The sequence below is a fragment of the Lepidochelys olivacea genome (assembly GCF_965140295.1).
Source record: "Lepidochelys olivacea isolate rLepOli2 genome assembly, chromosome: 16".
NCBI classification, from domain to species: domain Eukaryota; kingdom Metazoa; phylum Chordata; order Testudines; family Cheloniidae; genus Lepidochelys; species Lepidochelys olivacea.
The window spans coordinates 17,005,056-17,028,816 of NC_140426.1; the positions used below are offsets into that span (position 1 = coordinate 17,005,056).

The window sequence follows — 23,761 nt, forward strand, 5'->3', positions numbered from 1 at the left end:
TAAATTGGTAATTGTAGGGAATGCCCCACTAACGAGATATTCGAGAGCTATTGAGGACAAACGGGGCAAAGCCAGGGCTTTGTCTCCATACAAAAATCAAAGGGCTTCCCAGTGTTCTGTTTCAAACTGTGTCCATCAGCTGCAGCCCCAAAAGAGTTAAATTTTAAAGCAAATCAAATTCCCATTGGCCACTGTATATTATCTCGGCAGTCTTCATTTGATACCTCTTTACTACAGAAAGGAGCTTTTCATGCCCCTTTTCTCTCTTTTCTCCCCTCTACTCTTTAAGAGCAATAAATGTTCAACTGCAATAACTATAAATCAATCTCCGCTCTGTTCGGACCCTATTCATGCAAAGGGCTGAAAGAGGGGGCGACAGCTCCCTCCCAGCCCCCAAAAAGCAGCTGTTGGGTACTAATCGCCTTTCTTGCACTGTCATTCACCCTCATTTTCCCCCCATCACCCTCTCCCGGCAATCTTTTCTTGTCCTGCTTTTCTTTTCTTTCTTTGCTGCATTTGATTCCATGTCTCCCCTCATCAGACCCCAACCTTGTCCAGCTCCTGACCATCCCCTTGTAGGCTGTGAAAGAAAAGAAGAGTCCATGGATGTCAAATTGGTCTCAAAAAGACCATGAAAGATTGATTTGCTCCACTTTTCTTCTGCCTGGCATTATTTCGGAGGGTTCTGAATGGGAAACCAGAAAGTCTGGGGCTGGAATAAAGATGTTCTCTCTGTAAGGGGGAGAGGGGGAAAAGTGCCCATTTGCTCCTGGCCCATCAACCCTGCAAAACAGAGCAAAAGAAAGGGGAACTCTGGCTATTCAGAGTCAGACCAATATGTACACCTCCCAACAATGTCCCAATATACTGGGGGCCTCTCTATTAACACCCATGAATATTAAAGTCCTCACTCAACGCTCAGAAGGAACTTTGGGAATATACACATGAAAATACAAGCAGCATTGTGTATTGCCCAGAACAATGGGCCAATAATAATGGGCCTCCTCTATTAACAGCCATGAATATTAAACTTGTTTCCTCTTAACTGTTAAAAGGAAGGGGAGAGGCACAATATTTAGGGGAGGGAAAACAAAACCCACCACAAACCCTCGACCAGGGAAGGCTGTTTGGAAAACAGCTGGGGCTAATTTTAATCACTCACAAAAGGTAGATTTACTTTACCCCACCCCACCCCTTCTGTGCAATGAGGGAGCGTGTATTTAAAGGTGGATCTGACCACTTGTACACTGCAAACGTGTGTGTGTGATTGCTCTGAGTTGGAGTTATTAGTGCTGTGTCCCCCCCAAGAGGGGCATGCTCTGTCCAGATATCTCGCAGGCTGAGTCAACGGAGCAGGGTTGGATTTTAACAAGAACCTGGAGGGCTGTGTACCCTATGTTTTTAAGAGGCATATTTTGTCATCGAATAATTTGGGCAATGTACAGCTCCAGAAAAGAATCCGTAAAAGGGACCCACTTCTCTTTGCACTGGAGTGAAAGCAATAAAGGCCTTTTTTAAAGCCCTACACCTGATATCTATGTTACATGCAGCTCGGCTCAAATAGGCTGTGCCGGTAGCCACAGCCCAGAAATTCTGATGCTCTGCCGGAAAGAATTTTTTTGTACAGCTAAGTTTTTGTTTCAGCTTTGTTTTTAGGAAAGTATAATCTACTTGCAGTGAAATCATGTAAAGTAAGGCATCTAAAGATCTGTGCTTCCGTATACCCTGTGGAGATCTTCCTGAATTTATTAGCATGACTGGGCAATTTCCTTTCGTTGTCACAGCCTTCTTACAAAACACTTTCACCAAAATTCCTTACAGGGTTGATGTAAATAATACAATTGCAGGATTACATCACAGATAACAGCCAGAGAGACTCAAAGGCTTGGGAAAGGGGGGAAATGGTTTGCATCTGAGTTTGGAAATGAAACAGAGACCATGAGATGGAGAGAGGAGAGAGAAGCTGTTCCAGTCAGAGTGCGTTGCAGGGGAGAAGGCTCTTGCACCCACAGTGGAAGGGGTGTACAAAGGCAGAGAGGAAGTTGGTGTAGCAGGCCTGGGGATGGGAGAAGGACAGAGAGAAATCTTGAAAAGTCCATGTGCGGGTTTGGGGGCCGGACCCAAAGACCACTGAAAACAGTGGGGGTCTTTCCATTAACTCCAGCGGGACTTGGATAAGGACGGTTGTGAACAGGATCCTGAAATGAAGTGGGGGGCTGCCTGACCATGGGGTGAAGTGGGATAGATTTCTTCGCATTCATGAGGGTTCCAGTGTGTGGCAGTTAATGCATCTCTTGGGTTGCAATAGCTTTAAGCCACCAAGATTAGGGCAAAATTCTTTTCTCCGATCTGCATGACAGATCCTGCCCCTGGTGATTCGCTCCTCTTTCTGTGTGTGGCCACCTCTCACTGATGTTCTGCAAATGTACTAAGCACAGCATAGCAAATACAGACTATAGGACCTGGGGGGGAAGAACTAGCCACAGCTTATGGTGGTGCCCCCAAGCCCAGCATTCTGACTGCTGAGCCCCGACCTTTGGGTGGTAGGGGCCTTTTTTCTCTTCAGATACTGTCTGAACCTATTGGCGGTGTCCTGTCCTCCCAGGGCTCCTCTGCTTGTTCAAGCCCTGTTGTTCTGAGGGCCCAAACCTGTGAGCACTAACCTGAATAGTCCTTACTACAGTCTATGGGAATGCTTCCCTGCACAGCTGGGCTCTGAGCTCCTTGGGGCCTGATTCTCCATTGCCCACCGCTTGTGTCCTCATTGACACCAATGCAACATGGGTGCACATCATTGTTATTTGGATCCAACACCTGAAGGGCTCCTTGCCCTACAAGAATCCAGAAGTTTGGGCTGGTCCCAGGGGTTTCTGCCCTACCATAATCTGCTTCTGCCCCATCTCCTGGCCCGAGCGAGGATTGGATACAAAGCCAGCACCTCAGTTTCCTAGACTGGAGGACTGAGGTCCAGCAGGTCCAAAGAAATTCCTGTTCCGAATCCCCTTTTCCCAATCCTGGTGCACTGGCCAAAAGGCAGGTGCCCCCTGCAGGGCTGTAATGTGACGGGTGGGGGAGAGGGTGCTTGGGGGCTGGTGGTTCTCAGGGCATGGGAAATCTACTCCGATTTCACCCCCTTTTCCTGAGAAATGCAACAGGAGAAGCTGGGCCAAACTGAGACAGTCAGGTGTGTCAGGAAAAAGCCAGAGGCCTTTTCTCTTGTCCTAGCTTCATTGTTGGCAGCCCCCTGGGCTGTTTCATTGCAAGGGATTTTCCCAGGGTTTATTTCAAAGTGAATCTGAAGCTGGTGTGGGTTTGCTGCATTGGATGCAACATGTGCAACCTCTGGGCTCCCAGGCTGTGCCTACCTGGTAGACCTTTAACTAACCTTTGTGGGCCCAATCCAGCGCCCACTGCTGCAAACTGGCAGCCTTTCCATAGATTGCAATGGGCGTGGCTAAGTCTCAGGTCCTTTCTCCTTTCCACCTTAGTTAACATTGGGTCCAACATCATGGGCCTGGTTCTTATTTTATACCCCCCCCCCACACACACACCCCCTTGCTAACTGGGTTAGATGCTTTATGGTCACCTATGAGGAGAGTTCCCTGCCCCACAGAAAGTACAATCCGGACGGCAGAAGAAGAGATGCCCACCCAGCTGCCTTTGTCTTCAAATGGGTCTTGTGCCTGAGTGAGGACTGCAGGAGCCAGACAGGCACGCACCAGGGCGCGTCAGTTTCACATCTGATGTATTCTGGCAAAGGATCACCTCGGTGGCCCCGCGGTTCTGTCTTTAAAAACGATCTGATCTCTCCGCAATCTGTCATCCACGGAGCCCGGCGAGGGTGCCTGGTGACTGCAGACTTGTTACCCTCACTTCGAGCAGGAGAAACCCAGGGGGAAATTGCTGCTCCGGTTTTACCTCGTTGTCTTTTTATTAACGACATGGTTCGGCACGTTTCCGTCCCAGCTTCTCCCTACACGTTCCCTAACGGGGGCTCTGTCAAGTCCCAAAGCCAGGGCGAGCTGTCCACCCCCCGCCAAATGACTTTTGAGATTAGTCAGGAGTAGATTAGATTAAATTAAACACCGTAGCGCAGAACGAACGGGCAGAGGAATGGAGCGATTTCCAACGGAGCTGCGCGGGCTCTCCTTGGCTCCGCGCTCTCTGATTCCCCGCCAGTGTCTCTCTTTGGTTGACAATTGTTTGCAAACTTTCCTTAGAAAGGGCCACCGGAGACTGATAAGCCCCGAGCGCTCCAAATCTCTGCCGGCCGTTTCTCGTTGCCTTTATCCCAAACTGTTGAAATCCCCGCTGAAAGAAAAGTCTCTTTTGGTTCTCCTTGGCGTTCCCCTCCAACGTGGAAATCGAAGCCTAGAAAGTTTAATATCTAAGGACTGACCCGAGGAAAGCCATAGGTGAGCGGATCCCTGCCCCCTTTCCCCAGAGTATTGGCAACAGCTGGGGGGAGATTTAGATTTAATCGCCCTGCAATCAGGATCCGTATAAACGGCCGTTTAGGTTTTACACCATTTTTGCCTTCTTGCGCTCCGAATTAAAATGTAAAACCCAGCCTCAGCGCAAAGCCGCTTCTGCGGTTCTTAATAGGATTTAAAGAATTTTCTTGTAGCTTCAAAAGGCGTTGGTGGGGCTGCCTGCAAACACATCGCGGGAGGTGGGTTGTTTTTTTTTTTACTAGTTCTAGTAATAGAAGCTTTGGGGGGGATTTAGTTGTTTCCCAAGGCGAAGAGGCTTGTTTCTCGAATGCGTCGGTGTTTTTAAACCACATAATCCGAACTAAATGTCCGAGCCTTCGGTTTAGTTCTTGCAAAACAGAAATGCAGCGTTTACCAACAAAAGATTTGCACGGGCCGTACAGCCTTTCCCCCGAACAGAGGAGAAGCGGAAGGGGGAATTTTCCCCTTATCCCCTGTTATGATCTAACCCACCACCTTAAAATCGTCTTTGCAAGGTAATGTTTAAACCATGAGCCTGGATCTAGACATTCGAGCCCACGAGATCTGAGGAACGCTGTGTTCGCCCCCCCTGTAGTTTTAAAATGCCAGTTTCGGCTTTCTTAGGGCGAAATTGTCCCCGAGGTTGCGAATCGAGGGCGAAGTCTGTTTGGACGCGCCAGGAGAAGGAGCCGGGGGTCGGTGCTGGGGACGCAGATCCGCCCAGCCGTGTGGGCGAGCTCAGGTCGTTTTAACGGCGTTGGAAGCCCGGCCGTTCTTGGGGGAACAGCCCCTCGGGTTCGGCAGAGCCAAACCGGCCCCTAGTCCAGCAGATCCGTTTCTCCCGCTTACTTCTCCGCTCTGCCCCGAGTGAGCGAAGGGACCCTGGTTGTACCTGGCCAGCAGCTGGAGGCGCCTGAGAGACGGGAGGAGCTTTGATTTTTCCAACTTACAATTAAAAACCCTCCGGTAACTTTCAGCAGCTCGGCTCTGTCCTGCTGCAGGGCCGCGGGTGCTGTCCAAGGCAAACAGCAGCCGGGCGTTTCTCTCTCTTTGTCGGCAGGGTTCAAAGCTCTCGTGTAAACGTGCGCTATGGGGTATCGGTGCAAACCCGAGCAGGAGCTGGGGAGTGAAACCCATTTTGCCTGCCCTCCCCCCTGGCTCTTCCTCGCCAGAGCGAAAATCTCCCGTCTTTCCTAAGGCGAATCCAGGTGGCTTCACTTGAAAGCCAATGCAGCCTTCGGCCCCCCAGGTTAGCTGAATGTCTCTATTTTTGCAGCGCCCACCGCTCGCACTGTGTGAAAACACCGCCCGCTGTCCCCCTGCCAGCCCGCGATAAGGGGGTTATTAATTATTATTATTATTATTTTATTATTATATTTAGTATTTAGTTTCCTTTTCCCCTTCCCTCCCCCCAGCTGGCTGGGAAGGTCTACGGATGTTTCCAGAGCAGGTGTCCATCAGAGAAGCTTTCTCTGTCTCTCTCTCCACTGATGGGCTATTGCTGGGATATGCGAGGCTGCCTCTCTCCGTGTCTGTCTCCCCCCCCACCCCCCACCCAGGGGGAAGGGGGGGGTCTCTGAAGGTTTGCCTCAGTCTGGTAGAACAAGTCTATCTTCCAGCGTCGGGGGGTCATTAATAACCAATTAGGAGGGTCACCGCCGCTCATATATAGCCGGCTGAGAGAGTTTGCCAAGAGGAATCTGTCAAGAGCAAGGAGCCCATCGCCCCGGGCTGAGCAGCGCTCTGCGCCCGACTTCCCCGCCCGCCCTCTGCGCCCAGCTGCCCGGCGATCCCGCCCTGTCCCCCCGCCGCTGGGTTTCTATGATGGGCTCCGTGCTCCCCGCGGAGGCGCTGGTTCTCAAGACGGGGCTGAAGCCGCAGGGGCTGTCCTTGGCGGAGGTGATCACGTCGGACATCCTCCACAGCTTTCTCTACGGCCGGTGGAGGAACGTGCTGGGGGAGCAGCTCTTGGAGGAGAAGAACAGCCACAGTAACCCCAAAACGGCCTTCACGGCGGAGGTGCTGGCTCAGTCCTTCTCGGGGGGTGAGTAGCCTCGGCTCCGCTCCGCTTCGCAAGGGAAGCGGCGGGGGGTGAGGATCGGGCCGGTCCCTAAAACCTGCCCCCGCCAGCCGGCTCTGGAGGGCAAGAAGGAGGCGCCGGCGCCGGGACCAGTCTGGGGAGAGCCACCCTCCAGAGCGCGCCACGGTCCGCGGGGCGCTCCGCCCGCTGGCTTCCCACCGGCCCCATTCCCGGCAGCTTTGCGGCCTCTCTCCCTTCGGCTGAAAATCATCCCACCCATGGGGCGCCAGGGAGAATCCAGCGCTCCTGGTTTCCAGAGGAAAAGGCCAGCAGCCATTGCTCTGCGGATCCGTGCGCCCCGGGGGTCCCCACCTCCGAGGGACTTTGCATGTTCAAGTCTCTTTCCCAAGCTCCCTTTTCCCGCGTTGACTTTCCCACTCCGGCCTCCCATCGCTTCCCCGCTTTGCTCAGCGTTTATCCTCAGCCCATTGAAGCCTTAAGCCCCTGGCATTTAAGGCCTTATTAGGCGTGTAATAGCAGTTGACTGAGAGAGAAGAGGGGTTTAATTCATTTAGTTAACTTGGGCTTGACCTGAGAAAGTTCCCACTTAAACCAAGACCTTAAAAAGGGAGCCGGGGCGGGGAAGGGGGGGGGACGTTTCTTTTCTTTAAGATGTCTCAAGTTCTTATTCCTCATTCATCAGCTCGGGGACAATCTGTTTTCTCTCGCTTTGGCATCTATGGGGCGCCCCGGCTCCCTTTCCCCCCTCGAGGATTTCTGTTCCTCTCTTAATTTACCATGGAGCCTAATTCCATTTTCATTCACATTATTTCAACCAGCTAATCTCCCCATTTTGTCAGAGGAATTCCTGGGCCCCTTTAAGCAAGTCCCTGCGCCATTCAGGCGCGATGGATCGCTACAGCATTCTTAAAGGGCTAATGAATTTAGAATTAGCAATTGCTTTCTAGTTGAGTTTAATGAATGCGGATCACTTTAGCTGCGTGACAAATTGCTCGATGGGCTGAAATAGACACCATTTAACCCCCTTTCTCCGCCCTGCGCGCTCTCAACGTCGGGTTTTTCCCCCCCAGGTGCCTTCTCAATGCCTTGGAGGGGAAGCTTGTAAGATCTTGTAGGATGCGAGTGGGGCATTTCTCGGCGCGGGTTTGCTGGGGGGCCCGGGCAAGGCTGCGAAGTTCGGTTAGAATTTGCCAAGCCGTACTTTGTAGGTGCCCAGGGGCAGGAGAGGCTGGGGGCGGGGGGATTCCTCTGCCCCACAACCCGCCCCGCCCAGGGCAGCATGACTTCCAGTCTCCCAGCGCCGCCCAGAAATTGACCGGGGAGGGGAGACCAGCTCGCATCCCAGCTTCGGAGTCCCTCGCTGAAGTCTGGTGCCTTGTCTCCCCGGGAAGGGAACTCCCCTGCCCGCAGAACGCGGCGCTAGGATTCGGTCCCTGGCAGGGAACCCTGGTGTCCGGGCGCCGCTTGCCTGGGGTGGGGGGAGGGTTGGGTTAGAGACTGGGGGAGAGGGACAAAAGGTAGAATCGGGGTTAGTTAGACGGGGGGTGGGCAAAGGCGAGCCCTGATTTCCCCCCCCCCTCCAACCCCCTCTTCTCTCTTCCCTCCCCGCAGAGGTGCAGAAGTTATCCAGCCTGGTCCTGCCCTCAGAAGTGATCATCGCCCAGAGCTCCATCCCCGGGGAAGGGCTGGGCATCTTCTCCAAGACCTGGATCAAAGCTGGCACCGAGATGGGGCCTTTCACCGGCAGAGTCATCTCGCCGGAGCACGTGGATCTGTGCAAGAACAACAATCTCATGTGGGAGGTAAAGAGGGGAGGGGGGCGCCCGAGTTCAGGGATGGGCTACCTAACTCTTCCTGCGCACTGAGCATAGCCCCTCCACTGAGCGGGAGAGCCCCGGTTACCTAGCTAGCCCCGTCCTGCCCGCGCAACTTGTGCCTGTGCGCCCAACTTGCAGGAACACGCAGACCTCGCTTCACAGAGCAATTAACGACCGGCTTTGCGGTCCAGGACACGGGGCAGGGAATGAGGACTCCTCGGTCCCGTCGCTTGCTCGTTGCGACCTGTGGCAAGTCATTCCCCCCCCCGTGCCTCAGTTTCCCCACGGTATAATGGGGGACCAGGATGATATGGTGGGGGGGGGCTAATTAAAGGGCTTTGGGATGGTCCCGTTAAAGGAGCTAGACATGCCGGTGAACGTACGTGATTTATCCCAAAGGGGTGTGTGTGTGTTAATTTCGCAGGATTTCCATAGGAGAAAGGAATCTTTTATAGAATAAATAAATTCCGCCCCCCTGGAGTTAGTCCCCGGCCCAGAGTGGAGAAAGGTTTCCTTTGCCTTATGCAACTTCTCGCTCACAAAGCCAGGTAGAGAGACCAGAACCTGCCTCACACGGTGCCATTAGACCTGGAGTAAAACGCACCGGATTCCCGATTGCGTTTCAGCCACAGCGGAATGATTGCCTCGCCCGGGAAAGCGGGTTGGTATGCGTGCTCTGGGCCAGCCGGAGGGAACGGGGGACTGGCCGGAATGGACGCGAGGTTTCCAGCCTTTCGGGGCGGACCTTGCGTGACCCTGGGGTTTAGATCAAGCCTAATTTAACAAAACGCAGGGGCAAAGCGCTACAGAAACAGCTGAACTGACCCCTGTGAGAACAGCAAGGACCTCGGTGCTAAGGCTGGGCTGGCCTGGGCCACATTTCTGTAGGTACAAGTCAGCTGATGGAAAACAGCAGGGGGTTGGGCTGTAGCTAGGAGAATTACGGTAAGGGCAAGGCCTTTTCATTCAATAGCCCCTCATCTGGAAGGGCCGGGGCCTGATCCGACTCAGTGAAGCCGATGGAGTTTTTCCATCCGCTTCCTTGGGAGCTGGGTTAGGCTCCAAAATCTCCTCCTGGCCCAGCACCAAACCTCCTCTGCTGGCCTCTTTTTGTGCCATGCAGAGAAAAGGGAAGGCCAAGGCCGCACCAGACAGCAGTACTTGCTGCGGGGAGTGAGGATCTTGTCCCTGTTCCCAGATAACCAGTGTGGCTCACTAGGGAGTTTGCCCATCTCCAGTGTAACCAGGGATGGAGCCCTTTCAATCTGTGTGTTTTAATTGCCAGGTAAACTGCTGGCTTTGAGGTGCTGCTCATGCAGGTTTGCTGCCTTTGTTGCAGCCTGTACATGCCCAAGGCTTCCCCTTTCTATGGCCCTCCCACGTCATCTCCACTGGGAAAGATGAGCTACACACACCGAACATCCCATCCCATGTGTTGCCCCCTCCCTTTAACTGATTAAACCCTTCTGACCCCTGCCTCCCATCATGACAAATAACACCCACCCCAGCCGCTACAAACTTGCCACATAGCCCCAGGGATGAGCATCCCTGACCTACTGAGGCTCTGTGTGTGCATAGGGGGTGTTTAAAGGCCACTGACTTCTCACAGCACCCACAAGACCCTGAGCCATCCCTGGGTGTGTCAGGTGGAAAGGACTTGGGCTGCACATTCAGCCACGAGGCTACTAATATATCACTCCCTTGCTCCTCACCCTAGGTCTTCAATGAAGATGGCACTGTCCGCTACTTCATCGATGCCAGCCAAGAAGACCACCGTAGCTGGATGACCTACATCAAGTGTGCCAGGAACGAGCAGGAGCAGAACTTGGAAGTGATCCAGATAGGAAACAGCATATTCTACAAGGCCATTGAGGTAAGTGAGGCTGGAAAAAAGTGTGTGTGTTTTGGGGAGAAGCGGAGCAGGGAACTGGCATTCCCCGTATTGCGCATCCTCCCTTGTTCGTCAGTACTTTGCCTTCAGGGGCCTAATTCAGGCAGCAGTGAAAAGGCTAGTGGCTTGCGGAGGGAGAAATGTTGGCACCGAGAACCTCTCGAGAACAGCAGGGGTCGATGGGGCGGTGTTGGAGAGCGACACGCGCACACATGAGAACGGAGCTTGGCGGGCGGCTCGGTGCAATCGCCATTGCCTGGGTTTGTAGGGGGGGCCTGGAAAAATGGGAGTTTGTCTTTTTCCTCCCATTTCAGTTCAGTCTTGATCCACAGGGTGTGTGTGTGTGCAGGAAACGGGAAAGAGAAAAGAAATAAGACTTGGGCTTTCTTCCTGCTGTGGATCTGTGTGGAGGACTGAGATGTTAACCTTAGGGGTCTGCTCCTTCTCCCATTGAAGTCAGTGTGACTTTTGCCACTACCTCTAATGGGAGCAGGATTCTGTCACTGCCTCTAATGGACCCCGCTTCTAGGTCTACGCCTGGGACAAATCAGAATCAGGTAGGTTTAACATAAAACATACAGGTTACGTTATGGTTAAAATTAAAGTATTGGGGATTCAAGTTAACTACACAGATCCCTGATCCTGCAAGTCTTGATTCAGCCAAAAGATTCATTGAATTCCATGGACCGGGTGCTGCTCCTGGTAACAACGACATAAATCAGGAGTGACGCCAGTGAGCTTTGTGTAAAACCAGTGTGAGAGAGAGGAGAATCAGGCCATGGCATGTTGGCTGGATAAAGATGTGCAGGATCAGGCTTCCAGAGCTGCAAACTACGGAACTGGCCAAGCCCATGTTTCTGGTTAGTGGAGTTCAGTCGCAAGCTCTTTGAGGCAGGGATCATGTTTTCATCAGTGCCAGTACAAGGGGCCCCGATCCGGCTTCTCAGAACTACCACAATATACAGGTTTAATAATAGCACAGCTGCCAGGCTGTGGCTCTGAGACCGCAGATCTCGCCGGCTGGGGTGCTGGCTCCCAGCTGCATGGACAGGCGAGGGCTATTTGTCTTTCATCACAAATTGGCCCCCCAGGAGAGCTCAGGACTGCAATGGGACCGCTCCTCACAAGCGGCACACAACCGGACTGCCCAAGCAATAGAGCCAGCCAGTTCTAATGGGAGGTAATCATCTCCAAGAGGCACCCACAGGCCTCTGAGCACCTAACAATATCAGAGCTGAAGGCAACATGTTCCACACACCCGATATTAAAAAAATCCCTGTAAGCCAATGCCGCAAACTCCCTGCAGAGAGAGACAAATAAACAGGGCCCAGGAGGTGCTGAGACTCCCATGGAAAGTCTCTGGAAGCGGGGCATATAGGGAGCATGCCACACAGAGGGGAAGGCCCCACCTCAAACCCTGTTGGGATGATACCTTGGGGCAGCCAGTGGGCCCTGCCTGCCGAGCAGGAAGCAGCTGGAGTTCAAGGTGGCGGCCGCATTTCGGATGAAAGAGATGTTGGATTCAGAGCCCAACGTGGGTCTCAGCAGTATTACTATTCAGCTGCCTGGGTGGGGGCAGGGGTGGGAATGTCCCTCATTGAATCCAACCTCCCATCACGGCGGGATTGGCTCTGGCACGACTCCAGCAGTGAGTCGAGGATAACAAATGCCCCAGGAATAAGATTGGATTCACTTGGCTCTGGAGACTCTCTTAGCCAGGAGAGGAATATGAGCACACGCTCGCCGTGTTGCTCTTTGCCACGTGTGTCCAACAGAGCCAGCTCCAGGGATCCAGGATAGAACAATTGCGCCCTGAACACACTAGCGGAAGGGAACGTGCAAGGGGCTGCCTGCGTGGTGCTGAGCAGTTTGGTCCCCAACCAGCTTAAGTGCATGTGCTTACCATGTGCATAGTCCCATTGAAGTTTTTAGGGCCCTGCATGGGCTTAAAGGTGAGCCACATGCTTTGTTGGATGGTGACCCAGGTCCACAGCACCTTGCAGATCACCCCCAAAGTGAGATTTGAAAGAAAAACCATTGGGTCCCAATTCTGTGCCCCGTAGGCAGGTCAAACTCCCACTGACTTCAGATAGGAGTTCTGCCAGCATAGGGACAGATCATTCAGGCCCACAGTTTATCCTGGAGCTAAATGAAACAGTCAAGTCAAATAGGTTGGTGCAGAACGAGCGAAAACTGTTCCTTTTCTGTGGCAGGCAACTTGGGCATTTGTAACCAGCTTTCTGCAGCGTAAGGCACTGCCCGAAGCTAGAAACCATCCCCAGCTCACCTGTGTAAATCCAGGACACAGGAGAGCTAAGTGTTGTTATTATGTAACGTTCCTCACAGGTGGGGTTTCTTTGCCTAACGGAAAAATAATAGCTCAGATTTTTATCTATAGCTGATCCTAAACTCCTTATTCCTGTGGATGAGCTGCAGGAAAGGTTGCTCCTTGTAAAGGGAGTGTAACTGCTTTTTATCTTTGTTTTTTATACCATATGATGAAATACAATCATAGTATTATACTGACATAATTCTCAGAAATATAGATCGATGACATGTATGTGATGGCTAGCATACGTGTGTGTATGAATGACGATAGATACATATATAGGTGTGTATATAATACCTAATACAGACAGACAGTAATACGCAGTTCACGCTGCTCATATGTCTGAATCCATGACTCTACAAACACCAGAACACTATTTTTCAGTTCTTCTAGATCGCAGAAAACCCAAAATTATAATAACGTAAGAGTTTGTGACTCCAATTGACAAAGGAAATAAATGTCACAGTTAAGCACCGTGTGGTACATGCTGGTATCCAGAGGTCTACTGGTGTGCATGGGTCTGCTTCTGCTCCCAGTGAATTAAATAAAGCAGGATCACTCCACAGTGTCAGATGGAGATGGGGTTAATTATGAATTTTGTTCTGAAAGAGAGAGGGAGGGAAATCAAAGTGTCCTGAAAGTGTCTGAGATTAGATTTTAATAGCTCAGTCTAGGTCCCGATTCTGCATTCCTTCCTCGCCCCAGAGTCCCATACCCAGCCACACAATGCACACGCACAGTGCCACAGGTACTCATGCTCTGAAGTTGGCTCCTATTCCTCTGTTTATTCTGTTTGAAATCATTAGGAGTGGAGGTTGGGCACAAAGAATGCTGGATCAGCCTGCATTGGGGTGAATATTTATTGAGGTGTCTATTTGTGGGAGGGGGGATTAGAAGTGGATTTTCACCCAGTGGACCTCATCCACTCTGATCCGCTTGGGTACATCCTTAGAATCCCTTTGATGAGCCCGCTAGAGGGGGGTGGCTCCACCATATCTTTTACAGCAAGTGTATCCATTCTGCCCTCAGAGCAAAGCTCATTTAAGAAATGTAGGTTATTTATTGCAAACATCTCTGTCCATGCGTAGGCGCTGAATGACCCTTGATATCTTGGCTGCTTCCCCGCTTTGAAATACCAAATGAAGGGGCCACTCGCTCACCAAACGTAATATACGCACCCTTTAAATCAAAGCTACTGTTGAGTTACGGGAGCACAAATAAAGTGTCTCAGAACAGTGAGTGATTCCAGCCACTATTCACCACCTTGAAACTTCACAAAAGCTAAACGTGGATTTAAAATAAATATGAATCCCAGGACTGAGGCTCTGGGTGGTTAATTTCAGAACAGAGTGACCCTCTGGAGACGGTAGTAAGAGCCCAATCCCGCAGATTTGACTCTCCTGAATAGACCCCAGGGCTAATCTCGTAAAGAGAGCAGGATTGGGCCCTTAATTCCCAAAGACCGAGTTTCTGATCTGTAAATGTGGATCTAATCTTTGCAATAACATCATGGAAAGCAATGCTTTCATACATGATTACATGTCATTAAAAAAGACATCAGTTTCTTGGGAATCCAGCAGAGGTAGGATGCAATGCTAGAAAAAGAACTGATATACTGAAAAATCCAGTTTATTACACACACACACACACACACACACACACACACCATCTTTCTCATCTGCATTCACACACACACTCTCTCTTCTCTCACCTCCCCCCCATCTTGCACTCTCTCCGCAGGTGGACACACACTTTGACACACTTTCTTTTGGTCTCTTTTTCCCAGCACACAGACTTGTAAAGTGTCTATGTTTTCACGCAATCCGTCTGTTTTCATTGCGGTAGTGTCTGAACATCGCCCACACAGTTAAACCAACTCCACTAATGACCCAAGGCGTCTTAGTCCTTCCTCCTCCCCCCCAGGCAGGTAGATTGGGGACATTTTTGTAATTAATTGCTTTTATTTGCTTGTTGAATTTTTGTTTCCCTCTTTTCTTTCTTCCCACTTCCTCTTCCTTCTTCATCTTCTTCCTCAGCTGTGTCTAGCTGCAGCTGTGGGGGTGTGAAGTTGAGGCAGTGAGTTTCAACCTTCAATCGGAAGGCCGTGAGATTTGTGGGGGTGATTCAGATTGCCTTGGTGCCTGTGTGCACACATCTTTCTGTGCACACGCACACTTCTGCCCTCATCCACACGCACGCACACTGGTGCATACGTGCAATCCAGCGCGTGAACGCTGGATGTGCGTTCATCCCTTCTCTTCTATTTCTTCTATTCTATTAAAAGGGACTAGTTTTCAATGAGATGGTTAAATGATAGCATGCATGCCAGAAAGTGAGACCTACAATTTATTTCCAAGTTCATACTATTCAACCCTTAGATAGGCCACTATTCATCATTAACCAAGTGCCTAACTTAAGGTCAATTCCCATTGTTTGTAGCGTGATTCCTCATATGCTTAAAGTTAGGCACATATTTTAGTGCTTTGTTGAATCCGGCCCCTGTGTATTCGGTGACTCGATGGCTGCAAAGTTGTGCTCCAGAATCTGGGCTTTTATTATTACAATTATTTAAATTAAATCTCTAAAACATGATTTGCATAAAAACCATAAAAACACGAAGTAGGTGTGATCTAGTGTAACAGTGTCTGACAGCCTAAAATTGTAGCTCAGACCAGTGAGAATTGCCTTGTTCTGAAACCTAATGACACCACTCTAAATGCCAGCCCGGTTAACTATTTCTTGATGGGTCATTTCAGCAGAATATGGTTTGCTCGCCCTACGTTTTCAAACTACTTCCCAGGTGCCAAAAGCCCCAGCAATCCCCTGATCTCTACAATGTAGGTATGCACTGTCCTCCCACAAACCTGAGACACTGAAAAAGTGAAGGGCAAAGGAAAATAAATGGATTTCAACACCACAATAAATAATGCAGAAGAGATGCTTTCAAACCTCGCTTCTTAAATGTCCTTATGGCTGCTGCAGAATACTCCGCCTGCTGCACTGAAATGCGGCGGGAATCAAAGACCTTGCTGTAGGGTTATTTATGATTATTACTGGCATGGCATGGCCCAGGACCCCACCGTATTAGGTGCTGTACAAACACAGCACAAAAAGCCTATCCCTGCCCCAAAGAACTGAGAATCTAAGTAGAATTTAGACCAGTGATTCTCAACCCATTTACCATTGTGTGCCATGTCTTTGTTATGTGGGCTGCATCCAATCCTGACTGTATGGCCCTGAGGATGTCACAAGGGCCGCAGCTCTGTGCTGATTGGGCCGCAGGTTGAGAACCACTGATTTAGACCCATCTTCCCACCAAACCACTGCCCCTTACTGGGAAGTGTGCAAGCCTTTCCTTTAACTAACTGTCAGGGTCTTCTCTGATTGTACCCTGGGCAACCTGAGCCCTTAGCTATTGTATCTGCACTTCCTGGCTGAGCTTAAAAAGCACCAGCAGGTCCCTTCCCCCCCCACACACCAATTGACTCCTTTGGTGGTAGTAGGAGGCTTGCTGGGGGCAGAGAAGAGTCGTGCTCTGCCACATCTCAGCTGGGGTAAGATGGAGCAGCCCCTAGGTTCAGCACAGCACATACCTGGCTCTCAGATAGATCTCCCCCTTCCTACCGCACAGGAGTAGATCTCAGCACAGGACAGAATTTGGGCCGAAATGTTTAGGGGCAGTACTGGATCAGATTAACACTGCCTCTCTCTGCCTCAGTTTTCCCTCCCACCCTTTGTCTTTCTTGTCTATATAGATTGTAAACTGTTTGGGGCAGAGACTGTCTCTTATTCTGTGTAAGTACAGCACCTAGCGCAATGGGGCTCTGAGCTCAGTTGAGGCCTCTAAGATAAAGCCACTGTTGGCCTGTCGCTGAAGCCAGAGGGAGCTGTCAGGTCTATTTGTCATGATCAATCTCTGACTATTTTCCAGTCTCGGCAGCACTTTCTCAGACAGTCCAGTCTCTGGGCTGTGTGTCTGCCTTTTCTAGGGCTTTTAGTGTGCTCAGCATGGTTTGGGCTATTGGAACTAGGGAAATGGCAAGTGTCTGGATGCCATGTGCAGTTCTAATCATGTGCCATAATTCCTGTCTTTTACCCCTCAGTTCCAGGGTCCCACTTGGAATCACTCCAGATTCCAGCTGCCAGATTATCTCTGCTGTAACCCCCGAGTTACACCAGAGATGAATTTTGCCTTAGGAGTCTAAGGAAGCCTCTGGCTCCAGCTATCATGGAGGCAACAAGCAGAAAAATCTATTCACATCGCCACCCTGTTTGTTTTTTCTTTCCCTGTAGATGATTCCACCAGACCAAGAGCTGCTGGTCTGGTACGGGAACTCCCACAACACCTTCCTGGGGATCCCAGGCGTGCCGGGCTTGGAGGAGGAGCAGAAGAAAAACAAGCACGGTACGTAGCGCTAGATAGGACAGTAACTGTTGCAAATGCACATCAGCTTTCATCCCCCAGCCCGCATTCTGCGCACACAAGCCCTGCTGGCTGTGCCCTGGCTATCCCTAGACAATGAAGGGTGGGAGGGGTCTCACTAGCACCTGGATCCTCTCAGGCAAACAGGCTCCTTCAGGGCTCATCCAGCAGGGACTGATGGTGGACCGTGACCCAGTGCTGACAGACCCTGATGAAAAGGGGCGCAGAGTGGGATGGAATAAAGCCTTGAGGGTCTTCTCTACCAGGTGTGCTTCTGGAGGGAGCCCAGCACTTGGCTCTGAACTGTTCCAACCACTGCTCCCTTGCAGCTCGAGATACCTGCCGCAGGGCCTGACCTGTCTGGCCTTGTAAAATCCTGGGCCCCGTTTCTCCAGAGCTGTTTGCACAGCCTGGACCAGCTCCTCAGCTGGCGTGAATCGGCTTCGCTCCACTGGGAGACTTGCACTGATTTACTCCAGCGCTCAACAGATAACGACCAGTAATAACTTGATGTTGCCTGAGCCCTTTGTAATACCAGTAAGGGGGAGGGTCTGAGCACATTAGGTCTCCCTTATGCTGCTGTTCTCTCCAGGCTTTCCTTTTAGCTGCCCCAATAGAAAACTGCCTGGGGCTTTGGTGGAACCAACACCACTGGGATCCCAAAAGCTGTCCCAGTGGAGAGGGTAGGCTCTGTACTTTTCTTCTTGGGATCCCTCTGAGCCCCACTATGGAACAAAGGCTGCTTAGCTTATAAGGATTAAGGCCAAGGGGCTCCCCCGAAATTCTGCCGGAGACATCAGTGAGTCTTAGCATTGCCTCCCCATGCTGACTTGTCCAGGGCTATCACAGCTTTGTCTGCAGGATCCCTAAGGCCAATCAGCCTGAATAGCCTGTGGCCCAAATCCAGCAGTGAGAGAGCCTTTCATTCATCACTCCCACTTGGAGGAGGCTTCCTGGATGGTGAGTGGGGCAGAGAAAGTGCTGACTCAGTGATCTGCACTAGCAGAGGCTAAGTGCTGAGTCACTGATTTCCCTGAGCTGTATGGTGGCCCCTTCCTTAACCCCCTACAACCCCATCTTCTCCCAAGATCCCATAACAGGGGACTCTTAACTCCTCTGGGATTCCTTCTCTGCTTGTTCTGCCATTTCCCACTGGGACAGACGGAGAAGGGGACCGGAGCGAATGAGCCAGAAACAGGGCATTTTAGATCTCCAGGTCCAATAGGGGACAGAATGCAAAGGGGGACCAGTTTGTAGAACATAATACTGTAGTAAGGAAAGGAGAGATAGTGAGCCCCATGCAGCCTGCTCTGTGCGGCTGCCTCAGTGTGACCTTAAAAAGGGTGCTCCTGCCTGCACTGCATTATAGATCCCAGGGCCTGAGCAGATGTGGGGTTTGCCCCACTGTCCTTGACTCACTCACACTCCCCCGCCCTGCCTCTTTGCCTCTGCCGAGGTGACTGCTTCTCTGTATGTGCATGGGCTCAGGGCTGCAGAAGAGCTCAGCACCTGATCACCAACTGCTCGGCCCCCACAACCGGGGCCCAATTGCCAGTAGCGCTCAGCCGCCATTGTGACTCAGCCAGATTTTCGAAAGAGCTCGGTGCCCAGCATGCACCCAGCATGAGCGCTTCTGGAAATCTGGCCCCGGCTGTGGGTGCAGGGCTCTTTAGACAGCCCTGGCCATAGTTTCTAAGGTCTCGTGGAGATCCTTTAGGAAGAGACGGAGGTGACTGATCCTGCCCCCCTGACCCCGAATCCTTGGGAGGAGGAGTGGGTCATGCGCAGCCATGGACCCACTGTGAGTGAGAGCACAACTCGCATGGGCAGGGGAGGCTTCCTCCCCCAGCACAGAAAAACAAGAGCAAGGATTCATCGTGTATCCGGAGCTGCTGTGCTGTGAATTCCATGGCCAGCTGCTCATCGTTTCAAAGCCCTGCACTCCCCTGACAAGATGGTAGCATCGCTCTTTGTTGTTGTGGTGCTGAGGTCTGTGCAGGTTTGAAAGCGCTGGCTAGCGCCAGGCATGATGCAGACAGAGGCTGTGCAGACTTGTCCCCTGCTCCCAAGCCTGGCCTGCAGCACCCTTGCTCTGCTAGCACCAAGTCCCTGCCCAGCTCTGCCAATGCTGATCCAGACACCTGCTGTTCTAGCCTCAGGCTCCTCCAGAGCCCAATCGCGAAGTGGGCAGTGGTTTTGTGACATGGACAAACACCCCATAAGGGCTAGATGCAACCCACCCATCTTATTTTCTTTTGACTCCCAGCCAGGATTTAAACCTGAGTCTTAAGGGGGGAGCTATTGCCTTCAAATATTGACTAACCCAGTCCTTGAGAGACATCTTAGCAGCACACAGGCCCAGATCTCAAGGACAGAAAACAGCAACCCCCGCCCCCCCGCCATGAAGAAAGGCTAGTGATTAAGGCATAGGGCACCTGGCTCTTATCTCCAACTCACTCTCGGCTTGAGTGAGTCACTGAGAAGCTCTGTGTCCAGTTTCCTGGTCTATAAAACTGAAATAGAGAGACCTACCTCCCAGGGGGCTGGGAGGGTTAATTGGTCAAAGTGCTTGGAGATCCTTAGATGGCAGATGCAGCTGAGTTTTGCGCAGTGCTTACAGAAATGATGGTTATTTATTATCGATTCATTATGTGCTGCAGGGGCATTGCTACTGCGCTTGTCCCGACCGGTCACCATGCACCAATGTGCCTCTGTCTTTATTGAAGGTGCTGTAACCTTGAGAATCCCTCGTGCCATGAAGTCACCTTACAGGCACAAGGAAGGGCATGAATTGCTCAGGCCCTGAGATCCTGTTTCGGCTGCAGAGCAGAGGGCAGCGGCTGACTCCTTGTGTTGTTCTTTATTACACAGAGGACTTCCACACGGTGGAGACCGGTGCGAGCACGGCCGGCCGCATGCGGTGCGTGATCTGCCACCGCGGCTTCAACTCCCGCAGCAACCTGCGCTCCCACATGCGCATCCACACCCTGGACAAGCCCTTCGTCTGCCGCTTCTGCAACCGCCGCTTCAGCCAGTCCTCCACACTCCGCAACCACGTGCGCCTGCACACCGGAGAGCGCCCCTACAAGTGCCAGGTCTGCCAAAGTGCCTACTCCCAGCTCGCTGGACTCCGGGCCCACCAGAAGAGCGCAAGGCACCGACCTCCCAATGCCTCCCTGCAGTCTCACTCCCCAGCCTTGCCCGGGCCCCACCCTGCCTCCCTGGCACATCACATACCTACAATGGTGCTGTGAGCCACTGTCGGGCTCCGGGGAGCCATTTCCAGCTGTCGGAGACTGGCATTGATAATGCGGATGAATTTGTGGGCATCAACCCTTCAGGGAGGGGTGGGGGGCAGAGAGGATGGGGCAGGGCCGATTTCTTAATTAAACAGTTTGCTGACGAAGAGGTGTTTGGCATCAGGCAGCGAGTGGCATAAAGGCATTTGGGAGGGTAAACACATTGAGAATGAAAAACAACATGAACCCTAATGTGCAGACACCAGTATATGTGGGGGGAGGGGAGAGCCAAAATGCTGATTTCTGAAACATTTTCCAAGGGTTTTTGTGTTTAATCCAGTTGGAGGAAGAGAAGAAAAATTGCTTTTCCTTCTATTGAAGTTCGTGCAGCTGGAAGGCCAGATTCACCATTGGTGGGAGTGGGCACCATTCTGTTGAAGTCAATGCAGCTGTGCCTGTTTACACCAGTGGCAATTTTGGCCCCAAAGCGGTTTGCACTGGGGGTATTTACAAAACCCTATTCTGATGTTAGTACTGGTGGGAGCAAAGTACAGAAAAAATCATGGGGCCAGGTTCCATTTTTGCCACCATATTCTTTAGGCTTGGAGTCCATGCTAGACCCCCAGCTGGTCCCCATGCCACTTCAGCTGGTCCACCACATACCACGTCCGGCTGGTCTGCCATGCCAGAGCTAGCACCAGTGGGAAGGATCTTTTGTAAGTTTCCACGGACTCAAGTGTATTAGTTCAAAAACCACACCCCTACTTTTTTCATGCCTAAGCTGTGTACCTGTTAAGACCCCTGAAACTGCACACACATCTGAGCTTCTGCCCATGCAGACGGGACGTGCAAAGTGGCAATTGAGCAACAGGACGTTGATAAAAATTTGCCCCATCGTGTGCTCAAGAAATGGAGAGTCAAGCAAGTCGTCTGGTGTCACCAAAAGCATTTTTCCAGGAAGTGTGTGAGCTGGAGTGGCTAGAAGTGCCCCCCACACTCTCCGCTCACCTTGCCAAGGCCACCTCCCACACTGCATGGGTGTTCCTCCCCCAGCTCTAAACTAGGGCTGCTTGTCCTTCAGCAGATCCATCTCTCTAGGGCCTATTTAAACTCTTACCTCTACTGCCCTCTGGAGACCAGAGAGAAATAATTCCTTTGGCCAAACCACACCCAGAATGCAGTCCGGAGCGCCCCCTTGAGTCCTGCCACAGTTATGAACCCAATAAGAAGGGTTTTGTGAAATAGAATATAAAAAACCTATTATAATATTATTAATTATAAGTACAAGATGTATAGAGTTTTCGCAAACTGTGTTTTACTTCCAGAAAACAATTGTCACTTTACCTTTGTAAATATTTATGTAAAACATTATTTACAAAACTTTGATATTATATATTATTTGATGGTATATGTACACAGCTGTAAATACATTTGTACCTCTCTCTCTTGTATTCTAAATAAAAATTACTTGGAACATTTATCATTTAGAAGGTGAGTTGTTTGGGAGTTTTCTTTCTCTTTGTGTTCAAGGAAAGCATAATGTTGGTCTTGGAAAGGGGATAGTGGAGCTTCTCCTAGAGGGTATCATTGAAATTTGGTTCTTTTCACTTCCTTAGTGTCTTCAGGATCCTAGCTTGTGTTTGAATGAAATGAACAAAAGATCCCATCACTGTATTATCAAGCATTGGAACAGTTTCCCATGGGAAGTGGTACATTGTCCATCACTTGGAGTCTTTAAATCAAGATTAGATGCCTTTCTATGCTCCAGTTCAACCAAAGTTATGGGCTTGAAGCAGGAATCACCAGGTGAAATTTTGAGGCCTGGCTCCTGTTATGCAGGAGGTCAGACTAGATTATCATAATGGTCCCTCCTGGCCTTAACATCTAGTATCTATTTCACACATTTTGGACAGAGCATAATTTACTGCTCAATCCTCATGGATTATTTTCAAGAACCATCCTTGCATCTTGAAAGATGATGGTTTTAAAATGTGGAGAAAAGCAATTTACGCACAGGCCACACACAGAGCCAGAGACACATGGTGTTCATATGTATGTAAGCACAGGATGTTGAACCCCAATTTTTCATTCATTACAAATAACTCCTGCAGTACTTAACAAAGAGGTACAGAGGACTATCCCCACCTCCTTCTGGAATCACCTGGCCTTTAAAGACAAACACACATCCATATATCATAGATCAAGATTTGTTAGTGCTCTGCAATCCTAAATAGGGCCTGTTTGTACCATACCATGTTCTAGGCAGTACCAATGTTCTGGGGCAGACCCGCTTTTGATACTCCAGCAGCCACTATCCTAATCAATTCCTGTCCACCATGGTCACGTCACTAGCAAGAAGATTGCTTAGGATACATGGGGATATCACTGGTGGATCTCATTGCAGGATCAGGTCTAATACAAGACAGCACTACAGCTCTCTTCAGCTTCACTTTGGATTCTTTTCGCTAACACCAGGGCTGTCAGGAGCAACACCACTGTGGGGTAAGAGGCGAGTCACGCTGTGGGATTCAGCACAGCAGCTGAACGGCAGAAAGGATTATGATGATTTGGCTCTTCTGAACATGAACCAGTTTCTTCTGCTATGTGTTTATACAGTTCCTGGCTCTATGACGACCCTATGCTGCTTGGACCCTTGGGGGGCTATCACAGTGCAAATATTTAATAACAATAACAGCTGTTCTCTGATATAACCATCCACCCAGAGAAGATAATTTAGCTTACCAGATGGACGCCTGTGCTGCATTTAGGCTTAATGCAATGGGAAGCATTGGCTGATGACCACGGTATGATCTCTCTCTTAAATCCCTAAGTGACAGGATGACTAGGTAAATGACAAGAGCTGGTTTTTCTTAGTTGTAAAAATTAGTTTCTTAACATTACATTCCTTTTCCTGTCTACGTGTAGACACTACATTCTTGCAGTTTCAGTCAGACCAGTGGTGCTCAACCCACGGGCTGCTTGTGGCCCAATCAGCACACAGCTGCGGCCCATGTGACCTCCTCTGGGCCATACAGGTAGTATATAGAGAGAGTGGATGTGGCCCACGTAACCCATGGAGAGCTGCATAACCCATGGTTGAGCTCCACTGAGTCAGACGCTCATTTAGCAATGCCGTGAGCTGTTAGACAGCTGCTGTGCCCCGGAGTAGGCTGTGTCTCAGGGATAGCTGAAATGAAGCCTGTGCATGACAGAGTTGTTGAGTGCTTTGGGATCTGGTTTGAAGGCGCTGGGGCTTTAAGGAAAACAATAATTAGCACGAGACTCATGACAAAATCATGAGAGTTGGTAACACCGCTGCGGCAGCATCGTTTAGTGGGGATTTGCTGCTCCCCACCGTTCTGCAGGGGGGTGGCTGCCCGCTGGTGCCAGTGCTGGCCATGCGTATAGGGCCCGTGGGCCCCAAGGGGATGTGGGGCCGAATACGCCCACAGTTACTATGGCCGGCGTGCAGCGCTCACTATGAAATACTGCCTCTGGGCATTACCAACATGTGGCCTGTCTTGGGGGGCCATTTTCCTGTAGCCTTAAACCCCACAACCAGCACTG

The 23,761-nt window shown here is 50.9% G+C and overlaps 1 protein-coding gene across 3 annotated transcripts; it reads left to right on the forward strand.

Moving 5' to 3' along the window:
• Positions 1-5,872: 5,872 nt before the first annotated feature.
• Positions 5,873-21,551, forward strand: PRDM12 (PR/SET domain 12). Of its 3 annotated transcripts, none has more exons than XM_084649693.1 (6): positions 5,873-6,498; positions 8,107-8,297; positions 10,030-10,185; positions 16,826-16,937; positions 17,805-17,915; positions 19,827-21,551. In XM_084649693.1, the coding sequence occupies exons 1-6, from the start codon at positions 6,276-6,278 to the stop codon at positions 20,207-20,209; spliced, it is 1,176 nt and encodes a 391-aa protein (XP_084505819.1). In that variant the 5' UTR covers positions 5,873-6,275; the 3' UTR covers positions 20,210-21,551. The 3 variants fall into 3 exon arrangements, with proteins under 3 accessions (XP_084505819.1, XP_084505820.1, XP_084505821.1); XM_084649694.1 differs by having other exon boundaries at positions 17,817-17,915; XM_084649695.1 differs by lacking the exon at positions 17,805-17,915 and having other exon boundaries at positions 5,877-6,498; positions 19,827-21,550.
• The last annotated feature ends 2,210 nt before the right edge of the window (positions 21,552-23,761 follow it).